This window comes from Pagrus pagrus (genome assembly GCF_965226575.1).
Source record: "Pagrus pagrus genome assembly, chromosome: 18".
Taxonomy (NCBI): Eukaryota; Metazoa; Chordata; class Actinopteri; order Spariformes; family Sparidae; genus Pagrus; species Pagrus pagrus.
In genome coordinates, this window is record NC_140202.1 from 500,255 (window position 1) to 512,711 (window position 12,457).

The 12,457-nt window shown below is 39.9% G+C and overlaps 1 protein-coding gene and 1 long non-coding RNA gene across 2 annotated transcripts in view; one reads left to right on the forward strand and one right to left on the reverse strand.

Moving 5' to 3' along the window:
* The first annotated feature begins 1,640 nt into the window (after positions 1 to 1,640).
* Positions 1,641 to 2,665, forward strand: LOC311274409. The gene is made up of 2 exons (XR_014624760.1): positions 1,641 to 1,813; positions 2,487 to 2,665. It is a non-coding gene; the product is annotated as an uncharacterized lncRNA (long non-coding RNA).
* Positions 2,666 to 3,330: 665 nt separating this feature from the next.
* rin3 (Ras and Rab interactor 3) overlaps positions 3,331 to 12,457 on the reverse strand; it is a 57,157-nt gene continuing 48,030 nt past the window's right edge. The window contains exon 14 of the mRNA XM_084382081.1: positions 3,331 to 5,925. Coding sequence (XP_084238207.1) covers positions 5,660 to 5,925 — 266 coding nt within the window. The 3' untranslated portion in view covers positions 3,331 to 5,659. The remainder of the gene's footprint in view (positions 5,926 to 12,457) is intronic.

A 12,457-nucleotide genomic window follows, 5' to 3' on the forward strand; every position in this document is an offset into this window, starting at 1 on the left:
TTAAGCTGAACATTCCTTATACAGGACTCTACACTAGTTTGTTAGTTTATTTTTAGAGCACAGCACAATGAAACATGTTTAAGTAACACGTTATTTGGTAAATGGTCTTTCCTGCCACTACACTATGATGATTACTGTATTTAACTACTTAAATCACAGTAGCATAAACTGATTTGTTGAACTCAGCCTGATGTACGTAAGGGATAATGTAATGTAACTATACATTATCCCGCTTATTACACGGCCTTACGAGTGAAATAAATAATAAATAATTACCCACAATGATTCAGCAGCGACAAGGATTTTTCGGTAAAGTTTTAACTTTCACTTTCACTTTCAAGGCCGGCCTGAGAGAGGAGCTGGACAGCGTGCTGTGGTTGGTGTAACGCGCTGAAAGTCCAGCTGTCTTGCTTATGTTGCTATATGTTGCCAGGGCGGGTCAGAGCGCCGTCCCTAGCTGCTCTCATGTGTCCAGTCACAGACATGATCTGACGACTTTCAAGGCCGGCCTGAGAGAGGAGCTGGACAGCGGTGCTGTCTTGCTTATGTTGCTATTGCCAGGGCGCCAGTGTCAGCGGCTTTTTAACTCGTTAAATAATTGTGCTCCAGTATAATCGGTACACCTGAAACTCATCCAGTGAGAAACGTTCTGCGGTGCAAAAATAAGTGCGATTAAAATGCGTAAATTTTTTTAACGCGTTAATTTCTGTGTAATTAATTAATCTTAATTAACGCGTTAAAGTCCCGGCCCTAATATATACACATATGTATGTGTATATATATTTTCACGTTTTTCTCTTCTTTCCTTCTTTTCCTTCCCTGGGTGCTGGATGGTTTCAATCTTTTGGACATTGTGATTCTGCTACAGTATTAACAAATCTCTGGGCCTTGGGGTCATGGTCCAGTCAGATTCACGCAACTCGCCTTTCGACCCCGCCCCCCACTCTCACAGAGGGCAGGTACAGTGCAATGAGCCTGCCAGGAACCCAGAAAAAAGGCCTCTCCATTATTTAATAAGCTTTGCTATGAAGTTATTTTGCTGTGGGCTTATATAATATTTCAAAATAATAGTAGTAATAGCACTGGTAAAAAATAGTCATTCTTTTTTTTTTTTCTTTTTCTTTTCTTTTCTCCCCCGGTTTGCGGCACCCCCCCCCACCAAACATTAGACGTCTGATAGACGTCCAGATCATGTCTATATTGCGTCCGTCGGTCCAAGACCAATTCTGGACCACTACACGACGTGCAAACTAGGTCTGCTATTTGGACGTCTAATCATGACCCCACTTGGACGTCAATATGCAGTTGAACATTTGAACGTCGGGCTAGGTCACTTATTTCGACGTCTAAGACAGGTGCAGGTAATTGACATGATGTAATTTATTTATTTACATTATTATTATTATTATTATTATTATTATTATTATTATTATTATCATAGTAGTAGTAGTAGTAGTAGTAGTAGTAGTAGTATGGGCATGATGACATATTTTGTGATTAAACATTATTTTTGAATAAAAGTAATATTTTTGTTTGTTTACATTTTTGTTTTTCTCTTTTAAAATAGCGTTATTCAGTTTATTACAACAATAAAGATGTAGCCTTTGGGGGAAGGGGGGGGGGGGGTGTTACAGTCAACGCCATGGTGATTGGCTGAGGCATTGCGTCATCAACGTACATCAAAAGAGCCACTCCCATTGGCCCAGGTGTTTCTCTACGGTGAAAGCAAATGGCCGCTCGGCTCTGTGCACCTTCGACCTCTACAACAACCTACACAGCAATCCGAAAATCAGCGTCGTCCACTAAATTGCAGGTAAGTTCGGTCAGCACATAGACCCATAAGTTAATTTTTTGTTCATTTATGCATTTATAGCGTTTGCCGTTTTAGCTTTATGCCTCAAACCTGTTGTTGCTACAATTAGCATTACATCTGCTAACGTTAGCTTTTGAACACGACCAATTTTGTTTAACGTACAACGAAACCGGCGAAAAATAAATACATGGAGTGAAGCGCTGGAGCCGTGGGCCATTACACGACCGTTATCGGCAACAGGCCTCCAGTGTTAACGAGCAGGAGGGCCATTGTGTTGAGCTGGGGAGCGGCCGGGTGTTAGCAGCGGATGCTAACCGCTAACGCTAGTCGAAGTTGGCATCGAGCTACCTCACAACACAGCCATCTTTCTTGTTACCGGTCGAGGCTTTATTTGTCGGTGACAGCCGGTTATGGGTCCGCGGCTCCAGCGCTTATTTCTTTTTCTTTGACGTGCTGCTGCTGAGATAGACAGAGAGAGAGAGAGATTAGCACTTGCTAACAACCGGGACAGCTAATGGGGCTAGCAGCACAGACCAATATACAGGCGGCGGGGGGGCGCTTCAGACACAGCCACGTAGGTTTGCAGCCAAATGTTTAACAATTTAGTGCAGTGGAGTACTGTATTGTAAAGTGTTAGTAAGGTGTTTCTAAATCCTTCTTATCCTTTTGTCAGGTGGTGTTTGGTCCTCTTTTGAAAGTGAGTGAGGAGTCTACACATGGATGAACTTCTGCGTCATGACAGCGAAGATGAACGTCGGAGCTAACCTTTTTTTTTTTTTTTACACGTTTGTATATACTGCCTGCTGTTGTATTGTCAACTGACGTCTGCAATTAAAAATTGGTGACAAAACAGTCAGGATTTGATTGTGATTTATTATAACGTGACTGTAGAAACGTGTCCAGAAGGTAGGAACCTGTTTTCCTGTACCAGCTAATTTTACTGTAGCGTCATTTGGTTATGCATAGGAACTAAACCAGTAAAAAAAAAAAAAAAGAGTAATATGAGTTATAATTTGACGTAGAAAAGACGTCCACAACGACCATATTTGGACTAGAAATGGCCCCTGCACGGCGGTACTGTGGACGTCATAAATGGACGTCAAGTATACGTTGAAAGAAAGACGTCGTCTGGAGTAACAGTCTGCACCTTGAGGTGACCAAAATTAGACGTGCAAAAATGACTTGGAAAAGACGTCGTTTGGACGTCTCTTTGCGCAGTGGGCCGTGGATGATGGTGCCCTTAGCATTCGCCTATACAGCCTATGCCAAGGGCCGGCTCTGGTTACAAGCCATTGACAAGAACAGATTTGTGGTTGTCACGTTATATGTAAAACCTTTTGGCTTGTAATTATCACAGTCAGTAAAGGAACAGTCAGTATGTGGTCACGTAGTCAAATCAGTCATGTGGGGTATTCACAATCTGGCAATATTGCAACCTTTTTTTGAGTTATGTATATACTGTTGTAGTTGTAGTGCAACTCTTAGTTTCGCAATGTCGACTTAAACAACAGACAGCATTGGCAAATTATAAATGCCAGTTTATTTACAATACAGTCAGTATCAGTATATAAAAGACAAATGTAAAATGAAACCTATTGCTGCTTACTGGAGATTTTGGAATGAAAATGAAAGTGTTGGCCCATAAACGTAGCTGCTATTATACCTGTGCAAGGGACTTTCCATCTCTTTAAACAAATGTTTTAGCAGCTATTTGTTCACAAAGTAAAATTGATCTATATGCTGTGAATATATGTAGAAATTACAGATTGAACTTGTTAATATAATCCTGGAACACGTAATCAGTAATTTATAGATACACCGAGTATCATGGAGTATAAAAAAATAGAAACATGATCATATATGTGTATGTTAGAATATTCACCCCCTTGAATGATTCCCCTTTTTATTGGTTTTATAAATGAAATCATGGTTCACCCCCTTGAAAGTGACTGACCTTATTCAACAGAGGTCCAGCCAATTGGTGCTATTATATTATAGTCTCACTGTGAAATGGTGATCACCTGTGTGCAGTGAATGTGTCTCAAGTGACTGTAGTATAAAGACACCTGTGCCTGGAAGGCCAGTATTTCTGGCTACAATAACACCATGAAGACAAAAGAACAATCCATCAACTCTGAAAAGGTTATTGAAAAATGTAACTCCGGATGGATACAAAACCATTCCGAGTTCAGTTAAATCCATCATTAAGAAATGGAAGGAATATGGCACATCTGATAAATCTGCATAGAGCCGGCCATCTTCACAAACTGAGTGACCGTGCAGGAAGGAGACTAGTGAGGGAGGCCACCAACATTCCTATGACTACTTTGAAGATGTTAGAAGCTTCAGTAGCTTACATTTACATTTAGGGCATTTAGCAGACACTCTTGTCCAAAGCGACTTACAGCAATTCATACATTGATGGCGGCAAGGTGCCGACCAGAGCATCAGGAGCAGTTTGGGGTTCAGTATCTTGCCCAAGGACACTTCGACATGCAGACCAGAGGAATCGAACCAGCAACCTTCCGATAACAAGACGCTGGCTCTAGGGCATTAGTGACTTCAGATTTTTTCAAGTCGACTTATCCGTCAATAAAGTCGAAGTCGAGTCGACACATAGTTTGATGACGTCATCACATTGACACCGCGGAGGAACACCTCCATACATGGGATGTGTGTCTGGCCCACAGCCGGAGAGTTTTAAAACCAGGAAACAGCTGATCACAGCAATCAGTCCATCACTTCAGCCGCGGACGTCAAGATGAGCAACTGGAAAGCCGCTGAGATCCGGGAGATGCTAGCGTCTCCTCGGTCTCTGTAGCTGACAGCTACCGGACACAACCAAACAGCTAGTAGCTGCTGTCAGCTTGTTGTGTAGCGGCAAGCTACGAACGGTCACTACTTTTTGAAATGAAAAGCCCCGTGCTAAGAACCCAGTTCTAAAATCCAATGGGATGCAATGTAAAGCTCTTATTTTGAAGACAAATTCGTTGTCACTGTTCACTGCCCAAAAAAACAAAACAAAAAAAAAACCACGACTTGTCGACCACTCTCAGGGGTCGTCGACTTGCACCACTGACGTCGACGTGTCGACAAATCGGCTTTTCTGTTAATGCCCTAGCTGGCTCTACCCTCTGAGCCACAGCCACAGCCTGAGCCACAGCCACCCACAGTAGCTGAGATGGGAGAGACTCTGCATACAACAACCGTTGCCCAGGTTCTTCACCAGTCAAAGCTTTATGGCAGAGTGGCAAAGAGAAAACCACTGTTGAAAAAGCTCATATTAAAAATGAGTTCACCCAAAGGCATGTGGGAGACTCCAAGGTCAACTGGAAGAAGGTTCTTTGGTCTGATTTTTTTTTGTGCAAATTCTTGTTAAAAAAGCCAAATTATATTTACCATGATTTCATTTATAGTTTAAAAGCAATAAAAGGGAAAAACATCCAAGGGGGTTGAATACTGTTTATAGGCACTGTACATGTATTTTTACATTCTATAAAACCACATCCTCCTGCAGTACCTGGGGTTCCAGACCCCAGTTGGTCGTTTTTAGGCACTGCTCCATTTGGTGGCATCAGGCCTGTCTCAGGCTGAGACTCAAAACTCTATACTCTAAAACTATATCTACACGAAGGAGTCATATTGCATGTTTCATCAAAACAATTGTGACATCCTGCATCTACTAATCTAAATCAGTTTCAATAAGATCAGTAATTCAAGTGAGACCTGAGAATTCAACACCTTCCTAAATCTTGTTCCACTTTTCCTTTGAAGCAGAAATTGGTTGATGCAGTTGCCATGGTGATGTAAAGCAACACAGTTGCTGCCACTGTGATGCTGGAGCAGTTACAAGCTAATCAGACTCTCCTCTCCTGCCTCTGGCTCCACTGTATTGACAGCTGCTATGTCAACTGGGAAAACGTGTTCTGCAGGTGGAGCTGGGGGCGGGCCAGAGGGGCAGATACGGCCCGGTTTGTTGTTGTGTATGTTGATAGGGTGATAGACAAAACAGTAGGCTCCAGGTTTACAGCTGTTCTTGACAGTGACAGCCAGATCTGTAGGGAACAAGTTCTGGTGAACGCCATCCATATACACACTAAGCATGTAGGAATCTGGGGACAGAAACAGGGGACATGAGAATGCTGATGAGGTAGTGATAATATAATCATAGTGCCACAGTAACCCCATATAAAACACACATTTTTGACACCAGCAAACTTTTATTTGGGTCAGAGTATGAACTGGTGCGAGGACCCTCTTGAAATTCAAGCAACTCAACTGTACATGATCAAATCTGCACCAAACTTAATTTAAATTAAAAAATGTAATTAAATTTACATATCAGCATTAACTTACAGTCATAGCACCCCCTAGTAGCAGCAGGAAATGACATGTTTTAAATAAAGATGTCCTCCTCCTAGCCTGATGACCACATCAACCTTGAACAGGCTGAGAAAACATGTACAGTAAGACCTTGATGATGGTGTATTGTGAACATTGTGAGTTTTAATTGAAGGGTGTGGGCGTGGCAGCATGGCAAAGGCTGATGTGGCGCCATGAAACAGGAAATTGCTATTACTCCACTGTACATAGTCAAATCTGCCCAAACTTCAAGTTTGATAAGAGTCCTGGCCTGAAGACATTGACATGTATTATTCTGTATTATATGTTTGATAGGAGTCCAATTCTGAACACATTTACATGCCAATATTTGCTTACAGTTTGGACGTCCCCTAGTGGCAGCAGGAAATTGCATTTTTTAAATAATGATGTCTTCCTCCTAGCTGGATTACCACAGCCACTTCAAACATGCTGAGAAAAAACTTAAGACCTTCAGGATGCTGTATTGTCAAGATTGTGAGGTATCATTGATTTTGAGGTGGCTGTGGTGGCACGGTAAAGGTCAATAATTCACCTTGAAACAGGAAGTTGATGTAACTCCATTATACATGGTTGAATCTGCACCAAACTTGACAAGTTTGATAAGGGTCCTGGCCTGAACACATTAACATGCAAACTAAATTTCGCTTAAAGTCCTAGCGTCACCTAGTGGCAACAAGAAATAACATGTTTTTTTGTTTTTTTTTTACTTTTATGTACTAGCAGGTTGACCAAATCCACCTAATAATGTTTCCAAAAGTATTGAAGGCCTTCATGATGGTATATGGTGAAGATTCTGAGTTCTCACTGGACGCTGATGTAGTAGCAAGGAACAATTCACCATGAAACAGGAAGTTGTTTGAACTTCTGTGTAAATGGTCCAATCTTTTCAAGTTTCACATGTTTGAGGTGAAGGCGAATGTGCCGCTTTGAAACAAGAAATTGCTTTAACTCCAATGTACATAGTCAAATCAGCCCCAAACTTTGTATGTTGGATAAGAGTCCTGGCCTGAACACATTAATATGCCAATATTCTGTTACAGTCATAGCCCCAGCTAGTGGCAACAGGAAAACAAATCAATTCTTCCTACAGCAGTCCCTGCTGGCTACTTTGACGAACATGCATGAAATTCTGTACACATATCTATCGAACCAAGACCTTCATAAAAGTCTCTTGGTGGCACCTCCTCATCCCAGCGGGAAGTCAGACATTTTGTTTGCTCAATATTTTTGCGATTAACATGTACTTTAATGAACTCTTCCTACAGAGGACTTCAAATTTTGTGAGTGCGATCTTAACACCTTTGACATGAATAGTTATTAAAAGCTTGAATTTTCATTGAAGGGTGTGGCCGTGGTGGGCCACCAAATATCAATGATTTACCATTACACAGGAAAACTCAACTGTCCATGCTTGGATCTATTTTCACACATTTGATTACATTTACATATGTATTTGCTTGCAGTCAAAGCTCCCCCTAGTGGCAGCAAAAAATGGCATTTGTTCAACGATGAGGTTCTACTCCTCACCAGATGACTACAGCCACCTCAAAAATGCTAAGAAAACACAGGATGCTGTATAGTGAAGATTGTGAGTTTTCAGCGAAGGGCATGGCTGTTGCGGCTCGGTGAATATCAATGATTCACCTTGAAACAGGAAGCTGATGAACGCCACTACACATGGTTGATTCTGCCCCAGACTTTACACGTTTGATAATGGTTCCAGCCTGTTTTTTACTTCTATGTACTCCTGCTAGCAAAATCCTTAAGGCCTTGATGTTGGTATACGCTGAAGAATCTGAAGTCTCATTGGATGCTGATGCAGTAGCAAGGAATCATTCACCATGAAACAGGAAGTTGTTAAAAATTCTCTGTAAATGGTCCGATCTTTCCAAAAGCCTTGTCTAACAATCATTATTTCATTTACATGACATTTTCATGGTGCGGTGTCTATCTTTGACATGCTAAACCTTACTTGTAATTACTCAGTTTTCTCTAGTGCCATATAATGAACACAGGAAGTTACATTAACCTCCGGTGCACAGTGTCCAAAACACATGGAAATACAGAGGTGTGTAAAATGGTCAAAGTCTGTCAACAATCTATCAGGGTTCTTACGGCCATGAAAAACCTGGAAAAGTCATGGAATTTTAAAATGCAATTTCCAGGCCCTGGAAAACTTATGGAAAATAATATTTTTTCAGAAGTTTTGGAAAAGTCATGGAAATATATCTAAAGTTTCATCAATTAATCCAAACAAAACTGATGTGTCGTAATAAAATGTATGCAGGCCCACCCACTAGCCTGGAGTTGTTTCTGCTAGCAAATGGAAAATGCTGACAAAATGCCAGGGAAGTGCAGCTTCAATAATACATGGCTTTTTAAGGATAAATACCAATTATGGCTGGCAAAAGACACTGATCCATGACGTACTGATTACTGGGTAATGAGTAGTTAGCACATGGCATTCCTACCCCAATGCACTATTTCTCTCTGTTTATCTCTGACAGAAAATGTGATGGCATTTTTATCTTTTGAGACATTGACAAAAAACTGTTGGAATTAAAATATGAGAAAATGTATCTGGGTTGTTGACATGACATGTATTTTTCACTGTCACAGAAGATAAAAATGAATATAATTAGTATATTAAAATACAGTAAATGGTTAAACATTTCTTTGTTTTACATGGACCTGTTGCTATAAAAACTGTTTTATTATTAGATTTTTTAAATTTTTGAGTCAAATCTCAAAATTGTCCTATGTTTTACAAATTACAAATTACAACTTTTATAAGTTTTTTTTAAAAAAGCATAAAATGTTTCTAAATATGTCAGGCATAATTTTACAAGTGTTTATTTTAATAAATGGCAATCACTTTTTTCATCCATATATTTCTAAATGCATAGGAACTTGATACATTTTGTCACAAAAAAACATGTCCTTCAGTGTGACACCTTATTCTGATTTTAAATTGGGCAATTCCACAAACAACTTCATTTAATTGAAGGACCCCATTCAAATTCCTGTTACTGAAGCCTCCTATGAAGCCAATGACATGAGTACATGGGAAGTTCTTGTCTCAGCATTATTCAAATATTTAACTTTTTCTGAACCACTATGAAAGTGTTCAGTTTTGTTGTCCTTTGGTGTGATGTCACTAAATTATATTTTTCAATTAAAAACTGTTGGTTAAACTACATAATTATGGAAAAATATACAAATGCTAACTGCTAACTGCTTAAGACAGGTTAGCTAGGAATAGCATGGTCATTAACTCACACAAAAGGCTGAAATGTCCTTTAGTGTGACAGAAGTGTCCTTCGGTGTCACACCAAAGGACAAATATGTCACACTGGAGGACAAGGTCTCTTTAAGAAGCATTTTAAACAATTAAGTGAGATTTTTTTTTAAAACAATTTTTATTCCCTTGACAATTTTCAGTGTTTTTAAATGCAATAGCTACATTAAATATAGCCGCAAGTGGCAATCCGCGGGTTCTAGCCTCTTTTGTCCCAAACCAGCCACCCTGAAGAGGCTTTTTTTGTAGAGGTCTATCAGGAGGACATGTACGAAAAAAATTTCGAGTCAATAGCACTTATGGCTTGGTGGGGAGAGCCTTTCGAAATTTACATTTTGCTATAGCGCCCCCATTAGGCCGATTGTGATCAAATGTTTTAAGCAGCATTTCGACATCATTTACACTAGACCTACCAAGTTTCATGTCTGTAGGTCCTTCTGGCTCACCATAAATGATTAAAAAGCAAACAATGGCGGTTAATGAGGAACAGGCCACGCCCACTTTCATCTATCAACATGGCAGTCAAGATATTAGTTAATAGTCACCCCTAGAGCATGCATACCAAATTCGGTGAAATTCCGTCAAATGGTCTTTGAGATACGCATGTGTGGCATTTACAGCGACCCCTATAGGTTGAGCTCAAAATGCTTTGGTAGGCATATTTCCAGTCCCATTGTGGACCTGCCCACCAAGTTTTGTGATGATAGGGCAAAGGGTGTAGGAGTTATGGCCAATCATTTCTAAGCTCCGCCCATTGCAAACATTCATTGGTCCGTGGCGGCCATGTTTTTTGACCAATCTGGCTCATTTATAATAGAAACTTGTCTTTTCATCCCCCGAGGCTGTATGCCAAATTTCGTGTTGATAGGGTCAATTTTGCAAAAGTTTTATTCACTTTACTGTTTTTCACATTATGCAAATTAGCAAAAAATCTAGTTAGGCGGACCTATATGGTCCAATGATATTTTTTGTAGAGCACATCGAGCTGGACTTGTGTGTCAAATTTCAAGTCAATCGGACTTACGGTGTGAGAGTGGTGAATTTCTGAAAAACGCCTTTTAAAACCTTAATTACAGCGCCACCATCTGGCCGACTGCGCTCATATTTTAATAAAAGTTGATGCACATCATTTCCAATCATTGGGCCAAGTTTCAAGTTTCTGGGCCATTCCAGCTCACGGGAATTTGAGCTCAAGCGGCAGAAAACAAATAATAATAATAATAATAAACCGGTACAATCTTAGAAGGGTTCTACCCCTTTGGGGTTAGAACCCTAATAAACCGGTACAATCTTAGAAGGGTTCTACCCCTTCGGGGTTAGAACCCTAATAATAATAATAATAAACCGGTACAATCTTAGAAGGGTTCTACCCCTTCGGGGTTAGAACCCTAATAAACCAGTACAATCTTAGAAGGGTTCTACCCCTTCGGGGTTAGAACCCTAATAATAATAAACCGGTACAATCTTAGAAGGGTTCTACCCCTTCGGGGTTAGAGCCCTAATAATAATAATAAACCGGTACAATCTTAGAAGGGTTCTACCCCTTCGGGGTTAGAACCCTAATAATAATAATAATAAACCGGTACAATCTTAGAAGGGTTCTACCCCTTCGGGGTTAGAACCCTAATAATAATAATAATAATAATAAACCGGTACAATCTTAGAAGGGTTCTACCCCTTCGGGGTTAGAACCCTAATAATAATAAACCGGTACAATCTTAGAAGGGTTCTACCCCTTCGGGGTTAGAACCCTAATAATAAACCGGTACAATCTTAGAAGGGTTCTACCCCTTCGGGGTTAGAACCCTAATAAGCCGGTACAATCTTAGAAGGGTTCTACCCCTTCGGGGTTAGAACCCTAATAATAATAAACCGGTACAATCTTAGAAGGGTTCTACCCCTTCGGGGTTAGAACCCTAATAATCCTTACAGATACAATAGGTCCTCGCACGAGATTCGTGCTCGGGCCCTAATAAATAATCCTTACAGATACAATAGGTCCTCGCACGAGATTCGTGCTCGGGCCCTAATAATCCTAGCAGATACAATAGGTCCTCGCACGAGATTCGTGCTCGGGCCCTAATAATCCTTACAGATACAATAGGTCCTCGCACGAGATTCGTGCTCGGGCCTTAATAATAATAATAAATAATCCTTACAGATACAATAGGTCCTCGCACGAGATTCGTGCTCGGGCCCTAATAATAATAATAATAATAATAATAATATACAATAGGTCCTCGCACAAGATTCGTGCTCGGGCCCTAATAAATAATCCTTACAGATACAATAGGTCCTCGCACGAGATTCGTGCTCGGGCCCTAATAAGAATCATTCGAAAAACAATAGGGTCCTTGCAGGTTCCCTGCTCGGGCCCTAATAATAATCATTCTAAAAACAATAGGGTCCTTGCAGGTTCCCTGCTCGGGCCCTAATAATAAACCAGTACAATCTTAGAAGATATTTTCTGTTTTGTCCTTTAGTGTGACATAATGTCCTATGGTGTAACACACATAAAAGAGCCAAAAATGTATTTGTATGTCAAAAATATCTTTAAAAAAGGTTGAGTATTGCATTAGGGGATATATAATCATCATTCACCTTGAATTATTATAATTTTTTCAACAGTTTTGAAAGGTTGACATCAAAGTTGGACTCGTATTTATTGCATTTATTGAAAATGTTCAACAAGTCATGGGGAAAAAATAGTGTTATTCATAATTTCTTATTAAATAAATAACACTATATGAAAATAAGTGTCTCACAATTAAGATGAATCTGTCTCATGCTATTTGTGTAGTATTTAAGGTTTTTTTCCTTAATTTTTTTTATGTCACACCATAGGACATATTTATGGTGCAGGTCAGAGAAGATGTTCAAAAAAACAGGGAAATAATTGAAAAAGTTAGTGATCACTTATCTCAAATATCCGATTTCAAACTACATGAATATATATATATATT